At 44.3% G+C, this 22,697-nt stretch overlaps 2 protein-coding genes across 2 annotated transcripts; one reads left to right on the forward strand and one right to left on the reverse strand.

Annotated features, from left to right (window-relative positions):
* Positions 1 to 9,496: 9,496 nt before the first annotated feature.
* Positions 9,497 to 11,083, forward strand: LOC124686237 (linolenate hydroperoxide lyase, chloroplastic-like). Its single transcript, XM_047220220.1, has one exon. The coding sequence runs from the start codon at positions 9,614 to 9,616 to the stop codon at positions 11,066 to 11,068; it is 1,455 nt and encodes a 484-aa protein (XP_047076176.1). The 5' UTR covers positions 9,497 to 9,613; the 3' UTR covers positions 11,069 to 11,083.
* A 5,579-nt stretch (positions 11,084 to 16,662) lies between these two features.
* LOC124686238 (pentatricopeptide repeat-containing protein At2g37230-like) lies at positions 16,663 to 19,143 on the reverse strand. Its single transcript, XM_047220221.1, has one exon. It carries the CDS (start codon positions 19,141 to 19,143, stop codon positions 16,855 to 16,857), a length of 2,289 nt encoding a protein of 762 aa, XP_047076177.1. The 3' UTR covers positions 16,663 to 16,854.
* Between the last annotated feature and the right edge of the window lie 3,554 nt (positions 19,144 to 22,697).

Below are 22,697 nucleotides of genomic sequence, written 5' to 3' on the forward strand. Positions count from 1 at the left end.
CGCCATCAGATGCACACGACCCGCAAGTTCGCGCCGAAATTTTCCATCCCGGCGCCACACTGGAAACTTCGCGCGATATTTTTCATCTACAGATAAGATTAGAGACAGCCCTAGAAAATTTCCCCATTCTATCCTCTTCTCCACGCACCGCCGCCGCCCTCCTCCCACTTCCTCACAATTGTCGCCGCCCTCCTGTGCCGCCAGCCTCCCTCTCCTTCGACCTCCAGATCCAGCTGCGGCCGCTGGCCACCGGATCCATCCACGACCGTGCGCAACCAGATCCAATCGCGCCGGTCGCCTAGTTCCCATCTACGTCAGCGAGCTCCACCCAGCTCCCTTCTCCGAAATCCACCGCCCAACTCCTCTCCCTTTTGTCCAAAATCAGTGTTTCAGCTTCCGTATTATCTTTTTGTGAGGAAGTTTTCTATTGCTATTGATATATCATTACATATGCAGATACGTGAAATCACTCAGGAGGTGGCAGCAGCAGTTTCATTTTGGTGTGGTAAGTATCAGCCATGGTCGTTGGGGAAATTATTACTTATAAATGTGACAAAATGAGGGCCTTTTGCATTTTTAGTGCATTGTTTTATTTAGTTTTCATCATGCAAGAAACAGCTTTGTTCTATCTTGTAGATTGTAGATTTAGGTGCTACTATAGGTGCGTTATTAGCATGCCATTGGGAGACTCAATAGTGTCATGGCTATATAGTTTGCATAGTTGTTAAGTACCTGATCTACTTTCAAATTACCTTATCTTTCTCATGTTAATTATTTGCTTCATGTGTAACTGAAATGTTGTAGGCCTGTAACTAAGTTTCAAAAAACAAGTTTTGTAGGCCTCGTCAGAAAAGCAACGAATAATCTTATAAAGCTGGTGCAGATGATGTGTTCGCAAAAAGACCGCTAAATGTGAAGAATGTCAATAGCTTACTGGTACTACTCTAGAACATAATTCCTGGCTAACATGTATTTGTGTTGTATTTCTTATGCTAGTCCTATTTTGGTCTCTATCATGTTAGGGTTCTTTGTTAGTATTTAACTGTGATGGAGGAGATGCTTCATCGTCTTATTAAGGTGTCACTATTTTGTAATTGTACCATTCTCTTCAGGCCGGAGACATCATGATGACATATGGTGGAATGTCCAAGAAACCTGAGAAGGTTTCTTTCTAATTCATCTTTCATTATATCCTGCTTATTGCTACATATAGTTATTGAAATGCAATTATTTGAATTTCTTCATAAGAAAGAATGTGTGTTTATATAAAAGATAGCGTGCTTTCTTTTTATCCTTACATATTGCCATCTTTTTGAATAAGAAACTGTTCCTGAATTTGGCTCTAAAGAGCATTGCATATACTACACATGGCTTGTTATTTCACTGTTAAAAAACTTTTGCTGCCAAACAGGCTCTAAACTGCATTGTTTTTATATATACATGGCTTCTGCTATGTAGTTATATATACAGAACATCTGAAATGTCTTCGCGCAATGAAGTTTTCTGGATGATCATGCTGTGAGAGTAAGTTTGTAAATTTTATATAATGCTGGTCCTTAAAAGCTATATACAAATTTATATAGTTAATCTGTTGGTGCAGCCTGGTAAGGTAAACTATGATAACGATACAAGCTCATTGCAAAAAGAAGGTTTCTAAGTTGGAAAATAAGTTTGTATTTTTAATTACTCTTACAACACTCCAGAAAAAGGATAGTTGCATCAAGTACTCTGTAGATAGTGATGCTTTTTCATGTTTACAAGTGCAAGGGTTGTACATTATTGACAATTTCTTTTTGTAAATATCTTGTGTTGTTTCATTTTGAAAGATGTTCTCACATGGTCTCATTTACGTGCACATGACTTTGTAGGGGAACACATATCCATCCCATGTTAGCTTGGATGCTGCTGCTATGGATGATCTCTTCGGTCATGGTAACATTTAGGTAGAACAATGGTGAGAGAAATTGTGCTTCCGGAGGAGGATCTCTTTAGTGTACCCGTACTTCAACTAATTATTGACACTCCTATGTTATGTTGGATCTCTTGTTGGATTCAGTGTTAGTGTAATTTGATGGATGGCAAATAATGAATATATGTACCTGCACTTGGGCAAGTCTGTATATGCCAATTATCATTTGTTGGAACATGTTGATTGTTATAATCTTATTTATAGACTGATTCTGAATGTGTGTATTTGAATATGAATTGGATCGTTAGCTAAATGTGTATTGACTGAATGATTTTGTATATGATGTGGATTATACTCAGATTAGTTTTCTGAGAGCAGTCTAGCGCCATGCATATTATCCGTGATGGTACCGTGGTACGGCAGCATTTTCCGGTCAGGCCTTTCCCTGTCGGTTAACTGACGTAGAAAACAACAACTTGGTAAACCTGACGCTGGCATTTTCCTGGGAGCAACTGACAGGATTAGCCGCCAGGAAAACAGTTCCTGTCAGCCAACCGTCAGGCAATAAGAATTTCCCTGTCAGATTAGTCCTGGCGGTGTTTTCCTGTGGGTCAGCTGACAGGAACAATTATCCTGACGGTTTTCGCTAATTTCCTGTAGGTTCTTAGCCGTGGGGAAAATACTGGTTTCTGGTAGTGTGTGCATCTTAGCTATGCAAAGATCGGATGTAATTGCTTTTTATGAGTAATAAAATACCAATTATAAAAAGGACAGCTTTTTTTTAAATGTGAACGATCTAGCAAGTAATGACGACAAGAAGCTGTCGAGGGGGCGTTGGCCTTTTAACGCCTAGGTGAGAGACTGATGGGAGTCAAAGGATCGCCACCATCATACCAATGCCACTGTAAAATAACTTGGGATAAAAAACTTTTTCTTTTTCTTTTAACAAAGAGAATATGTAAATATCTAGGAGATACTATTCTCACCTGGTCTCTAAAACAACTTGGGGCGAAAATATATTTATATCAAATACGAGGCTTGCTTCCCCCTCACCAAAACTTGAAGGAGTAATTTTTTTCGGTGCCTTCTTTTTTTAGCCTGAAAACCCCATATCAAGTCTTATGTATCCTCGTATAGATATACTAGGTGTACTCAATGTTCGTACCAGCCGATGTTTTCGACGGGATATTTTATCCCCGGACGTTTCGGTTTTCAGCGTATACTGTTGTCTACGCGTCTGACTACTGAATAGCATAGACTTAAACGGACCATACGGGCTATTCTAGTGCGTGTACTTATATCTTTTTACTCACTTTTAATCATTGCGCCCCTGGTTACGAAGAGATATGAAGAGGTCCTGGTCGTTCATGTGTTTCAATTCATCAAAGTTTGAAGGAGGGAAACACCGAAGCAAAAGTGATCAAATACATGAAGAAAAGTTAGCGTGGTGAATCTTACCAGCTCTAATTTGGATTTTTAGTTGGCTTGTGCTTCCATAGGCCTCCAAATCTTAAAACAGTATAAATCACCGAAGAGCTATCTTCCTGAGTGAAACACAAAAACGATTGAGATTAAACGATACATGTTTGCGGGGTTAGGGGTAAGATTAAATAATACCGCGATCCTGTTCGAGTGTTACACTGTTTTTAAGATTTGGGGTCTATGGTAACACAAACCATTAGTTAACCAAGTATCTTTTGCCCCTACTGTCACTTGCCGTTCTTTGTTGTGTTGTATACTATTTGACGAAGAAATAACTAATCGCAAGATGTATGCTCTTATGTTCCTAATTTGGCATTAGCATTTGTCGTTTCAATCAAGTTACCATATTTCTATTATGTCAAACCAAAGTAATATTTTTTGTTAACATGGGGAGGGCAGCCTCCATCTCTTCCTCAGGGCGTCTCGAGAGCAATTACTGAACTTAACCAACAGTACACAAATTCTTGCACTTCGCGACCAGCAATTAGTTCTTATCTCAAATTATTCAACAACACATCACATGTATTTGATCTGTTCTAAAAACATATAATCAGATCTGATGGGAGGGCAAGGGAGGTTGGGCTGGCGGAAAAGAAGATGATGAAAATTTTCCACAATGGTTCGTGCAGTCTTCCATTGTTCGATAGCAGATGTATTTAACCAAACAACAATAGCAAAAGGACCGTTTCTTGCATGCTGGAATATCTGATTGATGGCCACATAGTCCGTATGGTAAATTTATCTTCTCGCTGTTCATGCCATCCATGGTTCTGCCTATGGAATCAAAATTCAAAAGTAAATATTAAGTATCGTTGGAAGTCTCCGATGATTTATGAACAAGCAGATAATAGAACCAACTAGAACCAAAACCGTGATCGTTTAGCAAGTACACATTTCTAACGAAGAAGAAAAGTCATGGACATTATCTGCACCGAATGCCCTAGCTTAATTTCAAGACTAGGATAGGGTAGACAAATGAGTAAAAAGTATTGCAACAATTTTCTTGGTTTACACTGTATAGCAATAGCTTGATTGACTTATCTGCTACTTACATTGTGTCTGGATAGCGAAGAAGATGAGGAGAAGTGAGAGCACAGCTGGTGAACGGGCACGATTCATGTACTTTTCCATGCAAACAGCAATCCAACACACCCTGTTCTCGTCTATGAGCGATTGATTATGTATTATTATCAACACTAATACATGAAATGTTCAGTAACGTCCATATATATGTATATAAACATACATATATACATGAAAAAGGTAAAGACGAGGAATCCATGGACTAATCCCCTATAAACTTAGCCTCTAACATAAATACCATTTAATGGGATTATTGTTATTACTTGTAATACATTAACAATTGCCCATATCCTTCCACATTTTGCAGTACCTTTTTAAGTTTAGTTGGAAAGTAATTAAAATGTTGAATTGTCTTCTTCTTTTAGACAAGACTAGCTAACACTGAAAGCATTTGGGTGCAGGCGTTATTAATCCCTCGAGTTTCCAAGGAGATGTTTTTTGAATACTGACATGGTCCCTACAATATAATACCTAGACAGAACTTTACCCGTTCATAACTATTTCTTAAACATATAATCTTTACAAATTACAGAATATTGATTCGAAACTTGGCTGAAATGGATTTTTTTATAGAATTAAAGGTGCATTAGGTTATTTTATCTCTGTAAGAACACCACTGGTACTTCTTCTTTTTGTGAAATTGTTACATAATATCTTTTTAGTCATTACATGTTTTATTTGTTTCTATATTATGAAATAGATAGAGTACCTGATTTTCCCGTCACACATATATTATTAATTTGAATACACAGTTATGGCCTAGGTTGATCATGAATATCCTTGATCGGCAAAGTTATTTCTATTGAACTATATGTCACAATGCAGTTTATAGTAAAGGATTTAAAATCGCGACACTGGATTTTCTTTGTGATGTATTTCTCAAAACTATAGACCATAGAACCTACAATCGAGATATTTAATATCCTAAATTTTACACCAACACACAAGTTAATAAGGTATAACATGCTCTACAAAGTTACACAAATTTGGCTCTTATTTTCTTGATCTATGATTTTTTTCTGATTTATCTACAGTTATTTGGTGAAATGTAAATATGAAAACTATGATTAGCTGTTTTCAACATTTTTCTTATTTTTTGATGGTTTCATTTTGACTATAGATAAAGCCAATCTTGGAGCACCGATCACAATTATGTAGTATGTTTGCACATAACCAACGCCATGATGTCAGGCTAGAAGGTACTGCAAGAGTCCTTCTGGCTGCATAAAATCACAAACTGTACAAAATAGATTCCGCATGTGTTACCCAGGTTTAGGACCCTCGTAGTGAGGTAAAACCCCTACGTTCTTCCTTCGAGTGGTATTGATATCTCTCAGGGAGACTATAATGTTACAAGGTGGTGTCTTGACGAAGCCTTCTCTAGATCTAGATCTGATCTGCTCTAGGTAGAAGAAGACCGGATCGGAATGTAATCAAATGGACTGATCTCCCCTACGGAGCGCCGCCTCCCCCATTAATAGAGGCACCAACCCTCCTCCCCAAGGAAACTTGGCGGAGTGATAACCATAGGCATGCACAGGGAGGAGGGCAGGTGTCCCTAACTAAGCCCGTAAACTTCGTCCACGGCCACGCCAAGCATCTTGGTCTACAGGGAGTGGTTGTGGACGATGTCGACACCCCTTGCACAGTGCGTTGTTCACCCCTAACCTTTTGCGAAAGGAGCAATGGCAATTCTGGTTTATGTAGGCAAACTCGGAGCTTCTCTTGTCTTCTGGCGTGCGTCATGGCTTGCGTCACCATCCTTAGCTTCATCCCTACGCAAACTTCCTTGCGAAGGGGTCTTGTGCAGCATCTCCTAGCGCCTGGTGTGCCCTCCTCGCGAAGGGAAGCCTTGTGAGGTCTTCACGTCCTCCGGAAATTGCTAAGTCTCGGACCCCTCAAGGTGGGTTCCTCCTGAGGTGCTACCTCCTCGTGGAGACCTCATATCTCGTGGAGCGATGGGCTCCTTGTCCTTTGTTGATGGGCCGCCGCGAGGGCCCAGCAGCAGGTGGACCATGGTACCCCGGTGCCACTACACATGTTATTCTTCATCCTCACATATGGCATATCACACTTCTTATGTACCACAAATGCACATATTTAATTCCCTCCAATAAATCCTTGCACAACTCCATGAGTTACTTACTTAACTTAGAAAAAAATAGTATATCTAGTACAAATATATTATCATGCTAACGTAGTTGGCGAATCCTAAAAAAAGCTTCTCAAATTTTTCTACATACGGATGTATCTATAACTAAAATATTTCTATTAATTTGTAGCTAGACAAAGTTGAGCAGATTTTTAGGAACGGAGAGAGTATTAGATTTGCATAATTGACAAATGTTTATCTCAAATATTATCAAATTTCATAGTCTCCAAAGTGAGTAAGACTACTAGAGCAAATATGTCATGTCAAACAAAACATTAAAAAGCATGTTACTTTTTCTAATCCTCACTGCATCATGAATAAAGATCAACGTACTATGCAAATAAAATAATTGAGATGATATTTTTAGTGATCCAACCTAGGAGGTGGTGATCCCTAGGATAGCGGCGTCACGATCATGCATGACCTATAGATAGACCTACATGATGGATATTGCTTGGAGGAACACAACCAAAAGAGAATCAACAAGACCATACTCTCCCTACGAAAGAAGAATACACCAATAGACGCGGGGGGGGGGGAGAGATAGCATATATAAATGGGAAGTGGAGAAGTGAGCTCCTTTAATAGCGGGTGAGCAATTCTTCTTCTTTGGACAAAAGGAGTTGGCCGGGTATGTTCCGTGCTCTAATGAAATCTTAGTCATTTCACATGTTTTATGATTGTTTATCATGATTTTGGCATTTATCTTACCTAATATTTACCAACTATTGTTTAGTTATGTTCGCATGGTTAGACTTGAGTAAGGTTTTTTAAAACTATTTTTGCATGTTTAGCCTTTTCTTTTAGGTCGCTAGTCTTAATTGTATAGATACCAAAATTAAAAGTTGCATGGAATTCTTAAGGGTAATTCTAAGTCTACTCATTTCACATCTATAAACATGAATTTGCACAAAATTAATTTTATGTCTTTTTATTGTAGGTGTTACAACGTGCAACTATTCAATTGCAAACCTATAGACCCAAACTATCATAAATCAGATATTCACAATTTTAACGCATTGAGATATACCACTTAATTTTTAGACTTGACTACTCGATTTTCAAATCAATAAACTTGAATATGCACAAAATAATTATCTACCTTTTATTTTAGGCTTTAGAATATGCAAGTATATATTCAAGTTCAAATCCATATAATCAAATTTCAAAAAAAAGTAATATGGAATTTTTGGGCTTTGGAATGTTTTACTCTAATTTCCAAATTCAACTACTCGATTTCACATCTCTAAAAATGATTTTGTAAAACAAAATTATTTGACTTTCATTTTAAGCTGTAGAATATGAAAATAATCAGGTGTAGCACTTATGATTAATTTAATTTACATCCTTTCTAATATATGTTTGTAAGTTCCATATTCAACTACGTACTCAATTTCTCATCTCCAAGCCATAATTTTTCCAAAATAATTATGTATCCGTTAGTTTAAGATTTAGTAAGAACCGAGTGTAAATTTGTAAAGCCAAAATTGCACCAAACAGTATGTAATCAAGTCAAATGTGACAGAAGAAAATCATTTCCATTAGAACCATTATATATGTGGAGGAGTCCTCTAATACACAATGTATCATTGACACATGTACATTAGGTGTATTCTCGTGTATTTCTTCCTTTTCTAATTTTCGCTTGATTTAAATATCTCAGATCGATGAGCACATCCATGTATGCCTATGATCAGAAAATGCAATGCTTTTGAAATAACTGTCACCAAAGTTGCAAAAGGATTTAGATTTGTATTTTACTCAAAGTTTTTTGCTATTTCAGTGACACTTGAAATATTCATATTTTGATTCAGATTTCAGTGGTATCTCCTTTGTTTTAACTAAAACTATAAATATAGTCATAAGTACTCGCACATATGTTAATATAGGAGTTCTTTTTTAGCCAACCTCGGCATCATTTCACATAAATTCAATTATTTCATTGATATCTCATTTCTTTCAATAAAGTTAACATATATAGTTCATCAATTTTCACACGTACACAACCATTATACAAATATTGCACATTCATTTTAAATAAGTTTCAATTATTTAGTCATATTTCAATCAATTTTAAAAAGTTTGCTTAGAACAAATATTTCATCATTTGAGAAGATTTTATAAATTTAGTACATAAATAAGCACACATATTTAAATTATTCTAGTCATATCCCAATTATTATCATAAACATTCCAGCAGTAGTTCCCATAAGTCCTAGTTATTCCATTCATGCATCAATCAATTCATAATATTCCATACATGTATAAAACATTTAGTTGTTGTTAGAAACTACAAATATCGTTCATAAATATTCACTCATATTACTCCCTCCCTCTCATGAAAGTTGTCTAAGATTTATCAAAATTTGGATGTATCTAACTGCTATTTAGTGTCTAGATACATTTAAATTTAGACAAATCTCATACAACTTTCATGGAACGGAGGGAGTACAATTAAAGTGAAAGTTGTACTTTCAGTCTTAAAAAATATTAAATTATTTCGAGTGACCATGTCCTTGAATTCTCTAATTTTGTTTGGATTTTGCGTGGGAAAAATATTATCATGGAATTCACTGCAATATATGTAAATATATTTATTTATTTTGTTAACCTTATACTCAGTTGCACGTTTCTCAACCTAAATTTGCATTTCTAGGCATTTTTTGTTTGCGAGTCGTGCATTTCTAGGCCTTGAAAATTGAAATGTGCAACTGCTCACTTGAAATTGGTAAGCCAAAATTCCACTGATTGAGAGAGCACTGTCAAATGGGACCCACATGATCCTCTCACTGTGCTGGCGTCTCCATCGCGGCATCGGCAACCTCTCGCGCTTCCTCCACGTGCAGCTCGACCACCTCACTCCACTCCACCACTGAGCTGCTGAACTGCAGGTCCAGTGAGCTCAACACCACACACACAGCAGATATCTAGCTCTCGCGCGCTAGCTACCACAGCGAGGCACGTCTGTACATACATACATCCAAGCAATGCTGCCGTCCTTCTCTCCGGCGGCCACCGCGGCGTCGACGCCCCCTCGCCCCATCCCGGGCGGCTACGGCATCCCCGTGCTCGGCCCACTCCGCGACCGCCTGGACTACTTCTGGTTCCAGGGGCCCGAGGAGTTCTTCCGCCGCCGCGCCGCCCAGCACCGGAGCACGGTGTTCCGGGCCAACATCCCTCCAACGTTCCCCTTCTTCCTCGGCGTCGACCCGCGCGTGGTCGCCATCGTCGACACGGCCGCCTTCACGGCGCTCTTCGACAACACCCTCGTCGACAAGCGCGACTGCCTCATCGGGCCCTACAACCCATCCGACTCCTTCACGGGCGGCACCCGCGTGGGCGTGTACCTGGACACGGAGGAGCCCGAGCACGCCCGCACCAAGGCATACGCCATGGAACTCCTCCGCCGCAGCTCCCGCGTCTGGGCCCCCGAGTTCCTCGCCGGCGTCGACACCATGCTCACCGCCGTCGAGTCGGACCTCGCGGCCGGCAAGGAAGGCGGCGCCAGCTTCCTGGTCCCGCTGCAGCAGTGCATCTTCCGGTTCCTGTGCAAGGCGGTGACCGGCGCGGACCCGGCCGCGGAGAGCCTCGTCGACCGCTTCGGGTTCTACATCCTGGACGTGTGGCTGGGCCTGCAGCTGGTGCCGACGCAGAAGATCGGCGCCATCCCGCAGCCGCTGGAGGAGCTCCTCTTGCACTCCTTCCCCTTCCCCTCCATCATCGTCAAGCCCGGCTACGACATACTCTACCGCTTCATCGAGAAACACGGCGCGGAGGCCGTCGCCGTCGGGGTGGACACCCACGGGCTCACCGTCAAGGACGCCGTCAACAACATCCTCTTCGTGCTCGGCTTCAACGCCTTCGGCGGCTTCTCCGTCTTCCTCCCCTTCCTCGTCCTCGAGATCGGCAAGCCCGACGCGGCCGACCTCCGCACCCGCCTCCGCGACGAGGTCCGCGCCGCGCTGCAGGAGACCGGCGGCGAGGTCGGGTTCGCGGCGGTGGCCAAGGGGCGGATGCCGCTGGTGCGGTCGACGGTGTACGAGGTGCTCCGGACGCGGCCGCCCGTGCCGCTGCAGTTCGGGCGCGCGCGGCAGGACTTCGTGCTGCGCTCCCACGGCGGCGAGGGCTTCGCGGTGTCCGCTGGCGAGATGCTGTGCGGGTACCAGCCGCTGGCCATGCGCGACCCGGCGGTGTTCGACCGGCCGGAGGAGTTCGTGGCGGACAGGTTCGTCGGGGAGGAAGGGGAGAAGCTGCTCAGCTACGTGTACTGGTCCAACGGGCCCGAGACGGAGGACCCGGCGCTCGGCAACAAGCAGTGCGCCGCCAAGGACGCCGTCATTGCCACCGCATGCATGCTCGTCGCCGAGCTCTTCCGCCGCTACGACGACTTCCAGTGCCAAGGCACGTCCTTCACCAAGCTCCAGAAGCGGCAGCCCAGCTGAACTGACTAGCTCCATTTTTTTCTTTTTCGCTCGACTCTCCCAGTAGGTCTATCAGGTGAGCTAGGTAAATAAGAAAATAAATCTCTCCTCTCTCACATTCATGCTCGTAGCTCCATGTGTCTGTAAGGTTTCAGTCCATTCTGGTGGTAAATACGGAGTATTTGTACGGCCGAAGTATACATGTAATGTATTTTATCCGGGAAAACTCAAAAGGAAGTTCAAGCTACACCTAAATTTTTATTTTTAAAACTCTAAGAATTCATATTTCAAGTTCAAAAGAATAAAATAAAAATCTAGAGTAACAACAGAAGAAACTGTACATGCTAATAAGGCTCCCAAGAGAGACCTAGGAGACTAGGGCTTCCTGCCACCCATTGGCGGCAGCACCAATCTACCTCGCCTCGTGTGCCTTAGGGCTATGGAAGTAGGGTGGATTCCTGTATTTGTTGGCGCGAGGGCTCCATTTGATGTCTTGCGTTGTCTTTTTTGGGTTTGTATCCTACTTAGAAAGGTGTGGCGGTGGAGACTCCCCATATATGAATAAGGTCCTCCCCGTCTAGCCCCCGTCCCGGTGGTGTGTCTATCGTCGCCGGTGGACGTGTGGAGGGTTTGTCTCTAGCGGATCTCGCTGAATTTGGTCGATGTTCCTTCTGATCTACGCTTCTCTTTATCGGCGATGATTGCTGCTCTCATGTGCTGGTCCCTTGGGGCATTAGTATGATGACTTCTCGTATGTCTACTCTAGTAAGTTCTACTACGAAAAGCTTTCCCCGACTCCAATAAGGAAGGGACAAGGATGGTGGCGCGTGTTCTACTCGTTCAATTGCTTGTAATCGCAGCTAGGTGGTCTAAGGATATGTTTGTAATTTTCATTACTTTGGAGATTCCTTGTAATGTTGTTGAGGATTATGAATAGATCGGATTAAAATTTTCGCAAAAAGAAAAATGACTAGATCTGTCATATTTTATAGTGAATACTGCATATTATTACACTATATAATTTGTCAGATTTTTTTATTCTTGTGTAGCCTATGATATAAAGTTGCTCATATTGAGATTTTGCTGGTTTGTAGTATATATTATAGGCTATCTAAATGGGTTTTTCAGATTTATCAAAACTCCATATACAAATTTTGGGGGCTATATGTAGCTCGGCCTTGACTTGTCCAGTCCCATTTTATCTAGTGTATAGACACTCCCATTTTATCTAGTGCAAGGACTGTAGTTTCTCTAGGAGGCAGGGGACAAGGGTGAAGCAAGAAACACGAGTCGATTGTATCGTACTGCGTTGCCTCTTGTACTGACAGTGACAAGACCACACGCTTTGCAGGGAACAGCAGATGTACAACGACGGCAGGTGGTATTTTAGCGTGGAAATGAAATAAAACGGAAAAGCTCTTGATGGTATTACGACCTGTACAAATATCCTGTGATGTTGTGCTCGATTCAGATCAGGTAACACGATTGCAAGGTCCAGAATCTCCATCTAACTAGTGCACAAGGCACATCACATGTGAATGGACAAGACCGCCAATCAGAGCTGAAACCAACCAGTGCTGGCATGGCACACACGACAAAAAACCAAACAACAATCCAAATCTTGAAAGCTGTTGACGATTCAAATTGATTGCACAGCAGGGAAAATGAGCAAGCAAAAAAATTTGATTGCTTTTGCTGATATATTACGAGAGAAAATGAGAGGAGCAGAATGAAAATACGGTCATATCATGAAGCGGCGCAACAGGTAAAAGATATCAGTGCGGGTGCGGCGGACGTAAGGTTGCAAGCGGGGCGGGTTGCGGCCGGCCGCGAAAGTGCAAAGCGGGACGCGTTAACTTTGCGGAAGCTGGCGGCTTGCCGCAACTAACTGCTAGATATAGCGCGGGCACTGCGGCAACCGGCGTTATCCCGCGTTATCCCGCATGGGCACGATTATAGAGCAGTAGTTATCTAGTTGACTGATCGCTAGCAGTGGTAGGGCTAGCTAGTACTACATAGCTTTTTTTTGAACCTGAGCTAGTACTACATAGCTGGTCGATCAGAAATACTGTACACTGAATGTCCAAACCTGGACAAAAAAAATCTGAACTGCACACTGAGAGCGTCTCAGGGCATCTCCAACCGCGCGACCCAAATCGCGCCCGCGCGTCCGTTTGGGTCGAGCCGGACAAAAACGCGGCCCAGCGCGGGGACGCACCGCAAAAGCGGATGGCCGTGGCGTCCGGAACGACGCAAACCCGGCCCAAATCCGGGCTAGGTTTGCGTGGCCGCGGATGGCACGCGCCGTCCGCTCGCGTCCCGGCGCCGGTCGCCTCGTCTCCTCGGGGCCCACCTCGTCGGTGACCGGGGATTCTATTTAATGGGGACCCGGAGGGGATCCGGTCCTCCACTCCGCCCCCACTCCACTCCCCGCAGCGAAACCGCCGCCATGGCCAAGCGACGGTTCGCTTCCGCCAATGACGACGAAGCGAGCAGGCAGCCGCCGTCGCCCGCCGGTCGCCGCGGGCCGCGGGAAGAAACCGAGGCAGCCCTCCACATCGGAGAGGCCGCCCGCGGCGGTGCGGCATTGCCGCAACCGCCGCCTCTCCTCGCTCGAGCCGAGCCGAGTCCTCGGAGAGGGACCCGGACCTCCGCGCCGCGCTCATGATCTCGGCGGCGGAGGAGGAGGCGAAATGGCCGCACCTCCATGCGGCCATTCGCACCTCCGAGATGGAGGAGGCGGCCCGGCAGGAGGCCGAGGAGGCGGAGGGCTGGGAGCTCTACGCCTAGGCCCGCCAGGCGCGACGGGAGGAGGCCAGGCGCCGCGCCGACGAGGAGCGCCTCGACGAGCAGCGGCGGCGCCAGGAGGTCAGGCGCCGCGCCTGGCAGGAGAGGCAGCAACGCCTCAGGGAGGAGGCGCTGCTCCGTGCGCCGCCGCAGCCTCGGGTGGCTCCGGATCCCCACTCTCCGTGGGAGGAGGCCCTGTGGTCTCCGTGGCCGGAGTCCCCGGCGCGGTCGAGCCACAACAGCGCCTCGCCGCCCGGGCAATTTCCATGGGGTGTGGAGTTGCGGCACGCTCGGTGTCAACCTTTACTTCTCTTGTTTTAGAGAGGATAATCTTGAGATATCCCCGCAAATCTCCTCATTTTTACCTAGATTAAAAACTCTACCTCCGTATTTCCCTTGTAACGTTGTTGCTTTCTTCGGCCCTTAAAAAACAGAATTAAAAAATAATAAGCAGTAAATTAATAGAGAGGTCTTCCTCTATTTGTTCTAGACTAGATACAGTAGTCGGCAAGTAGAGCGGGAGCGCAGCAGGAAGCGGGGCAGTCAAACCACAACGATCAGACTCACCCAGTCAGCCATGCTCACGCTGCACGGAAACAGAGAATGGACCCGGTGCGGGACTGTGCAGGCCTAGCGGGCTGACCGCTTTATCCCGCACCTACAAATGCGGTCAGCTTTGCGGTGCCGCGCGGGCGATTTTTGCGGGGCGGCGTTGCGTCGTAGCGGGATGTCCCGCCCCACTTGACACCTGAGGCGGACGGTTCATGGCACCGACGGCAAAAAACAATCCAAACTCAAAGATTGGAAGCTGATGCTACAAGTACCAGTACAGCACCCAGAAAAAAAAAACAGAAATTGGCGGCTTGGTATTGCAGAGGAAAATGAGAGGATATAGGGAAGAACAGATCATGAAACAGCACTAGTGGAATAATCGCATGCAAAGATTGACAGGGAAAACACAGGGAAAGTAGCAATAAATCAAACATGTAGTCTGCAGATATTTCAAATTATGGGCGCTATTCAACTCTAACTCCTCCATGGCCTGATAGCCGGAGAGAACACGGACCATTTCAGACAGGAGAGAAAAGAAAAGACAAACGATTGGTGCAGAGCAACAGAAATATCATCAACGGAAAAAAGATGCATCTTATCGTATTATTTAATAGCCAGAGATGCAGCATCCTCAAATCTCAGCTCGCGAGCACGTATACCTAATTAGACTTACAAACACAAGGTTCAAGGACAGCTTGAGCAGGTTTATTTCTCCAATTATTATTTTCCAGCCACAAAGGAAGTCCACCCGGCACAGCCTGAAATAGGGATGCAACCAGGGTTTAAAATGGCGAAAAATGAGTAGCTGTTTCCGCCTTGCTTTGTAATATACACCATGAAGCACAAGTGCGCCAAAAAATGAGTTTAAATGGTCAAATAAAAGCTGCTAGACTGGTGCACAAGTGCGTCAAAAAATGAGTTTAAATGGTCAAATCAAAGCTGCTAGACTGGAGCCCAAGTGCGTCAAAAAATGCAATCAGACCACACCAAATTATGACTATGGAATCTGTAGCCAAATCAAGAACCAAATATTAACATTCTTACATGAATGCATCAGAGTATATATACGGGCCAATTTTAACATGACACTCACCAATCCAGCAAACAATAAATACATGATACTGGGCACTACATGACACTTCACCAATGCAGCAAACAGTAAATACATGAAACTGGGCAATTTTTAACATGACAATTCAACAATGCAGCAAACAGTAGATACAAGATACAGCAAACTAACAGGATGTGAATATCACACTATCTGTTATCAGTATCTATGCAATTAACGAACTGAACTACTCCCTCTGATTCATATTAATTGACTCCAATATGAATGTATCTAGAACTGAAATGTGTTTAGATACATCCATATTAGAGTCAATTAATATGAACCGGAGGGAGTAATGAAATCAGTAAAATAACATGGATCAAATTCTTACTTTGGAGTCATGCCAAAACAAAACAAATTCTGGGCTTGCCTTTACTACAGCCACTTATAACTGATGAAGTAACAGCATGTTATAGTTGTGTTTTCTCAACTAAATTCATAAGTAAATCTGAAGCCAGATATAGAACCAAAGATAACTGTTATGGTCGGTTTGACCTATACACGCAGGAAGCCCACTAGTGGCTAGTTATGGGCTTAGCCCAAGTAAATTAGGGGCTTAGCCCAAGTAAATTAGGGTTTAGAGGAGGCCGTCCTCCTATATAAACACTTGTATCCCTTCGAGATTAATCAGACAATATTCAGTATCATTACTGTCTCGTCTCCTGAAGGGAGACGGGAGACCCCTGTGCCCCCGCCGCACCAACCCTAGCCGCCGCCTCCTTCCTCCGCGACGGCGCCCAGCCGCCGGCGCCGAGCTCTCCAACCTCTCCGCCCTCACTTCCACCCTTACAATCTCCGCCCTAGACCCGGTAGAACCCTAGTCTCTACCAATAACATTCTTACACAAGAACATCAAAGACACTGGGCAATTTTAACATGATGCTTCACCAATCCAGCAAACCATAAATACATGATATAACAAACCAAAAGGTTATGAACAGCCCACCATCTGTTATCAGTATCTATGCGATTAACAAACTGACATAATGAAATCATCAAAATAACATGGATCCAAATCTTCTTTTGGTATCATGCCAAAACAAAACATAATTCTGGGATTGTTCTTAGTACACTCACTCACAAATGGAGTAACAGGAAGTTGTAGTTGTAATTTCTCAACAAAATTGACAAGTACATCTGCCTCAGTTATTGAACATGTGTTTTTTTCTAAGACATGGTACATGATTAAATCAGGGATTTAGTGAGAAAAGGTAAAATTACCTATCCTTCTTGTCTCCTAGGACTAGGATGAAAATCTTCATTTGAAAGATGACTCAACAAGCATTAACAAAAGAAACAAGTTGCTGTTTTGTTCACTTCAAACAGAAAATATGATCTTTCCATGAATCCAGAAAACTCACTAAGCACCCATGGCAAACTTTTTGCCCTTCTTGGATGTTGATGATCCACTCTCCGCCAAGATCCTAGACAAAATGTCAGCTTGCTTTGAGTATCCTCCAGATTTTAAGCTACTCATCAAAGCATCGCAGCCCTTCTGGTCCACAACGCCTCCTTTGTGCTTGATCTTGCAGAGCATGGAGTATGCTGGCAATGTCTTCTCCTCAGTGTACAGGGCTTCCAGGACTCTGTCATAGGTGGAGAAGCTAACTTCAAAGTCCCGGTCTAATGCAAAATCAGCTAGCTTATGTGCCTCCATCACTTTGTCCTTCTGGCAAAGGGCAACTAGTAACTTGTCTAGATCAGGCATACAGACATTTTCCACCATCAGATTGACGCGACCAATCGCCTCGTCCACATGGCCCCTCATGAAGAGAGCTTCCACGATCTTATGTGCCATGTCCATGTTCTCAGTAACCCCCTTCTCGATCATAGTCTTCATGACCCTGCTTGCAGTCTGAACACGACCATCATTGAAAAGAGCTGCCATGACAGACTGGAACAGAGCTGGCCTCGGCAAGTGCCCCTGTTCCATCATGCTGTCCAGCGCTGTCTTTGCATCAGCAGGCTCATTCTTCTTAAGGAAGCCATCAATAAGCAGAGCATGCGAATGGGGATCAGTAGGGACACCACGTCGTGTCATAATGGCGAGAATCTCCTGTGCGGCCTCCAGAGCACCTTCCTTTGCATGACCACGGATAAGACTGTTAAACGCAGACTTGTCATCGACACCTTTCTTCATCAGCTGCCTGAAGAACGTCTCAGCCTTGTTGGTATTCCCATTGTTGCACAAATACTCGATAACTGGATTATAAGCCGGCGCTTCCAACACCGGGCTCTTTGGGCTAAGCAGAGTGCCCTTCTCAAGAAGATCATCGAGCACTTCGACAGCTCCATCGCACTTTCCACCTGCACACAGGCCCTCCATCAGCACACCATACTGCCTCGGATCCACCAGAACATGCTTGAACTGCCCGCTCTTCTTGTGCACCTCCAACGCGCCATCCAAATCCCCAGCTTTGCACAACGTCGTCACAAGCCTCAGAAACACTGATTTGTCCTTTGGTGTGAGCCTTCGCTCTGCCATATCCTCCACTGCCTTCCTGGCCTCCGCAGCCTTCCCCTCGTTGTCACAAAGCCCTGGCATCAACGCAGCAAACGTCTTCTCGCTCAACCGCAGCCCCTTCTCCCCCATCTCCGTGAACAGCCCCACTGCCTCCTCGACCTTGTTCGCCTCAACATATCCCTTGATCATGACATTGTACGAGATCGTGTTTTGTTCAAAACCAGCCCCTGGCATTTCATCGAAAACCTTCCGTGCACTATCCAGCTCGCCTGCCCGCACCCAAGCATTGAGCAGGGTGTTATAGGTGGTCACATCTGGCGTAACCCCGTGAGTCTTCATGTCCCCAAACACCCTCACGGCGGACTCCATCTTCTTGCACAGGCCGAACCCCCAGATGAGCGTGTTGTAGGTGGCCAGGGTCGGGGCGACGCCGTCCGCGACCATGGCGTTGTAGATCCGCCTGGCCATGGCCTCGCGGCCGCGGCAGAGGATGGCCTTGAGCACGGCGTTGTACGACAGCGCGGTGCGGGTGATCCCGAGCTCGGGCATGAGGCGGAAGAGCTTGACGGCCTCCTGCGGGATCCCGGCCCTGCCGTAGGCCGCGACGAGCGCGGCCACCGTGGCCTCGCCGGGCGCGATGGAGAAGGCCGGCATGGTCTCGAGCAGGAGGCAGCGGGCGTGGTTGAGCATGCGGTTGGAGGCGAGGATCGGGACCAGCAGCGCGAAGGTGGCCGGCTCCGGGCGGAACCCGGCCCGGCGGTACGCGAAGCGGAAGAACTGCAGCGCGAGGTCGGCGCGGTTGGCGGCGGCGGCAGCGGAGATCACGCCGTGCACGAGCGGGGCCGTGAGGGTGGGCGAGAGGAGGCGGATCGAGTTCTCCATCCGGGTCGTCCACTTGCGGCGCCGGATCATGGTGAAGATCGTGTCTTGCAGGGGCTCCTCCTCCCGGGGCGCACGGGGCGGGGGCGAATCAGCCGCTGAATCGACCTCGGCCGCCGCGGCGGCGGCGGCAGGGGTGTCGCCGGCGGAGGCGGCGGGGGTTGGTTGGTCGATGGCCGGGGCGACGGCGTCGACGGTGGCGGTGGTGGAGGAGCAGAGGGCATGGCGGAGGTGGAGCGGGGTGGGGGCGTGGGGGTTGCGGGAGAGGAGCGGGAGGATGGAGATGCGGAGGTGGCGGCGCGCCATGGCTGCGGGAGGTTTGGAGTGGTGGAGACGGAGGTCGAGGGTTTAGGGAAGTTCGGAATGGAGTCTAGTGTGGAAAGTGGCCTGAGCTGGGTGACAGTGGGCTGGTTTAACTGGGCCCTTGATGGGCTGTCGCACATGGCCCCATATAACCATTTCCAGAATATTTCTTGCCTTTGAATTTCAGTTCAAGTTCAATCTCATCTGAAAACAGTTCAATTTCCAATTGCGCAAATCAAAACTAGTCATTTGGAAGCCAGGCTTTCATTTCATTTGTAGCATTTTGAAATGAATAACATTGCCATTTCAGAAATAGACACTTGTTTGGTTGTCACAGGAATTGCAAATGATAGCAGAATTCAATATTGAATTTGTAAATGGCTTCCATAGAGAAACGCAAATGACAGGTTTCAGCTTGGAATTGTGTTTACCCATGGTGTTATTTTGCTGGATTTCCTAAATGAAATGGCAGCCCAATTCTGTGGCAACCAAACAGCCCACCTATGGAATTCCAAAATGAATTCCAGGATTCCAGTTCCAAATGATGGATACCAAACGACTTCTAGTTCAAGTTGACGAAAACAGGGAATGGTTACTCTAATAAAACGAATGGTTCATTTTGGCCTCAGTATAATATGCATGGCTTTTTATTCATTTCATAGGTTACAAGGGGAGTGGTGTTTTGGAACATGGAAGCGTATCTGTCTCTATTTTAAAATACATCTTACATGAATTTTGAATTTTAAAAATGTTAAAATAAAAAATTCGCACATACATCTTCACGTGCTACGCGCTCACAAAGTCGTTTCACAAAAAATCAATGTGTCATGTGACGTGTGTAAAAAAAGACAAAATTCAGTGCTAAAAATAGTGCTTTTTACTAGATATATTTTATCTTTTTTACATAGTTCATAAAAAAATATTGGCTTTTCGTGAAACTTGACGAACGCACATATACTATGGACCGGGAGCCGAATTGAATTCTCGGGTTACAAGATATTTATTTCCATTGAAAGAATCCAAACCGAGAATTTTTTTTAAAATACAGAAATAAGATAACACGGCTTCTGGAGAGGAGAAGAGAATGCTAGAACCTTGGAGATAAGGATCTAGAGGATTCCATAAAATAGCATTACTAAGGATATGAGGCAACATGGAGAATACAAAATTAAAAGAACGGCTGAGCTTGCAGGTGGGTATTGAGGGGGATAGAAACTAAATTATACATCAATAATTAGGGACACAACACAATCATGAATACGATTGGATATCGCATAGATCACACTCCCTCCTTGCCAAAATGTAGTGCATGTAAGAATATAAAAAAACAAATGACATAAAGTTTGATCAAGTATCTAGGAAAAAATATCAACATCCAGAATCCAAATTTATACCATTAGATTCCTCGTTATGTAAATTTTCATATGGTATATATTTGGTATCGTAAATGTAGATGATTTTGTCAAAAAACTTGGTCAAAGTTAATACCGCTTGACTTTAAAAAAATCTTATTTGAACTACATTGTGGCAAGGAGGGAGTATTTATTTTCACATAATTTTCTAAATATAATATTTGGATAGAAAATATCAGATATAATACATACACGGAGAATGTAGGTTACAAATGGTATGAAATATAGATTTCAGTAGAGTAAAAAATAGTCGTATATTACGTAAAATACATGAACCATGCACACTCATAGAATAGGCAACAACCTATATCCAAAATGGATTAATATGCAAAATTATACAAGACAAATTGGCTGAGTCCAAATAACCCAAGATTGGTATATGTATCGATTGATGTTGATAATACAAAATAATATAAGTAAGTAGTATACCATTCCCGATACCAATGATGATGTTAATGTATATATAGGAAACAAGAAAGATCTAGCAGCTTCTGTCTTACAAGGGTAACTAGCGAGAGCTATAAGAAAAATTATCTAGATCAACGAGAAGAGGCTGATGTGCATCAGAGCGGGAAGCCTCACAGCCAAAAGGAGGTATCAAGTCGAGTCTGTTAGGTTGTGCTAAGCATAACTAAATTAAGCCGAACCAAAAATAACTCAATCGAAACTTTGTTTATAAGCTTGCAGCTAGCTGGAAAAATATAACACCTCTTGTTAAATTTGTTTAAAACTGAAAGAAAAATGTTGAACAGAATACAATGGTGTGCCTCCCACCGTAACCAAATGACACTCAGGACTCCACCTCTGATATCATGGCCATGTGTCTTCTCTACCTTTGCACCGATGCGTTAACACACACCCTCACCCACATAGCCGTAAGCCGATGCGCAACCTAGTTTGTTGTAGCTAGGCCCTACAGCAGCTATGTGTCGTCTGCCTCTCAGGCCTCTGCCATGGCGGTGGCCCTCGAGCTTTCGTCTTGCTTTCTTTAGTGCGTCTCCGCTCCTCTGGATATCCGAAACTAGCATTCGGACAGCTCCTCCACCCTCAATACATCCACTGACGATGAGACGAGGACATCGGTGGAGAAGATCATGGTGACCACGGCCACAAATCGCTTGTGGGCCATGTCTGCCCCGCCGGACATGAGCATATCATGCCAGGCACCATTGCAGTCTCCAATGTGTGGATATTCCTGTTGGAGATATGCTCAAGAGGCAATAATAAAAGTGGTTATTATATATCTTTATGTTTATGATAAATGTTTATATACCATGCTATAATTGTATTAACCGAAACATTGATACATGTGTGATATGTAAACAACAAAGAGTCCCTAGTATGACTCTTAACTAGCTTGTTGATTAATAGATGATTAGTTTCATAATCATAAACATTGGATGTTATTAATAACAAGGTTATATCATTATATGAATGATGTAATGGACACACCCAATTAAGCGTAGCATAAGATCACGTCATTAAATTATTTGCTATAAGCTTTCGATACATAGTTACCTAGTCCTTATGACCATGAGATCATGTAAATCACTTATACCGGAAAGGTACTTTGATTACACCAAACGCCATTGCGTAAATGAGTGGTTATAAAGGTGGGATTAAGTATCCGGAAAGTATGAGTTGAGGCATATGGATCAACAGTGGGATTTGTCCATCCCGATGACGGATAGATATACTCTGGGCCCTCTCGGTGGAATGTCGTCTAATGTCTTGCAAGCATATGAATAAGTTCATAAGAGACCACATACCACAGTACGAGAGAAGAGTACTTGTCAGGAGACGAGGTTGAACAAGGTATGAAATGATACCGATGATCAAACCTCGGACAAGTAAAATATCGCGTGACAAAGGGAATTGGTATCGTATGTGAATGGTTCATTCGATCACTAAAGTCATCGTTGAATATGTGGGAACCATTATGGATCTCCAGATCCCGCTATTGGTTATTGGTCGGAGTAAGTACTCAACCATGTCCGCATAGTTCGCGAACCGTAGGGTGACACACTTAAAGTTGGATGTTAAAATGGTAGAACTTGAATATGGAATGGAGTTCGAATATTTGTTCGGAGTCCCGGATGAGATCCCGAACATCACGAGGAGTCCCGGAATGGTCCGGAGAATAAG

Source organism: Lolium rigidum, chromosome 2, assembly GCF_022539505.1.
Source record: "Lolium rigidum isolate FL_2022 chromosome 2, APGP_CSIRO_Lrig_0.1, whole genome shotgun sequence".
Taxonomy (NCBI): Eukaryota; Viridiplantae; Streptophyta; class Magnoliopsida; order Poales; family Poaceae; genus Lolium; species Lolium rigidum.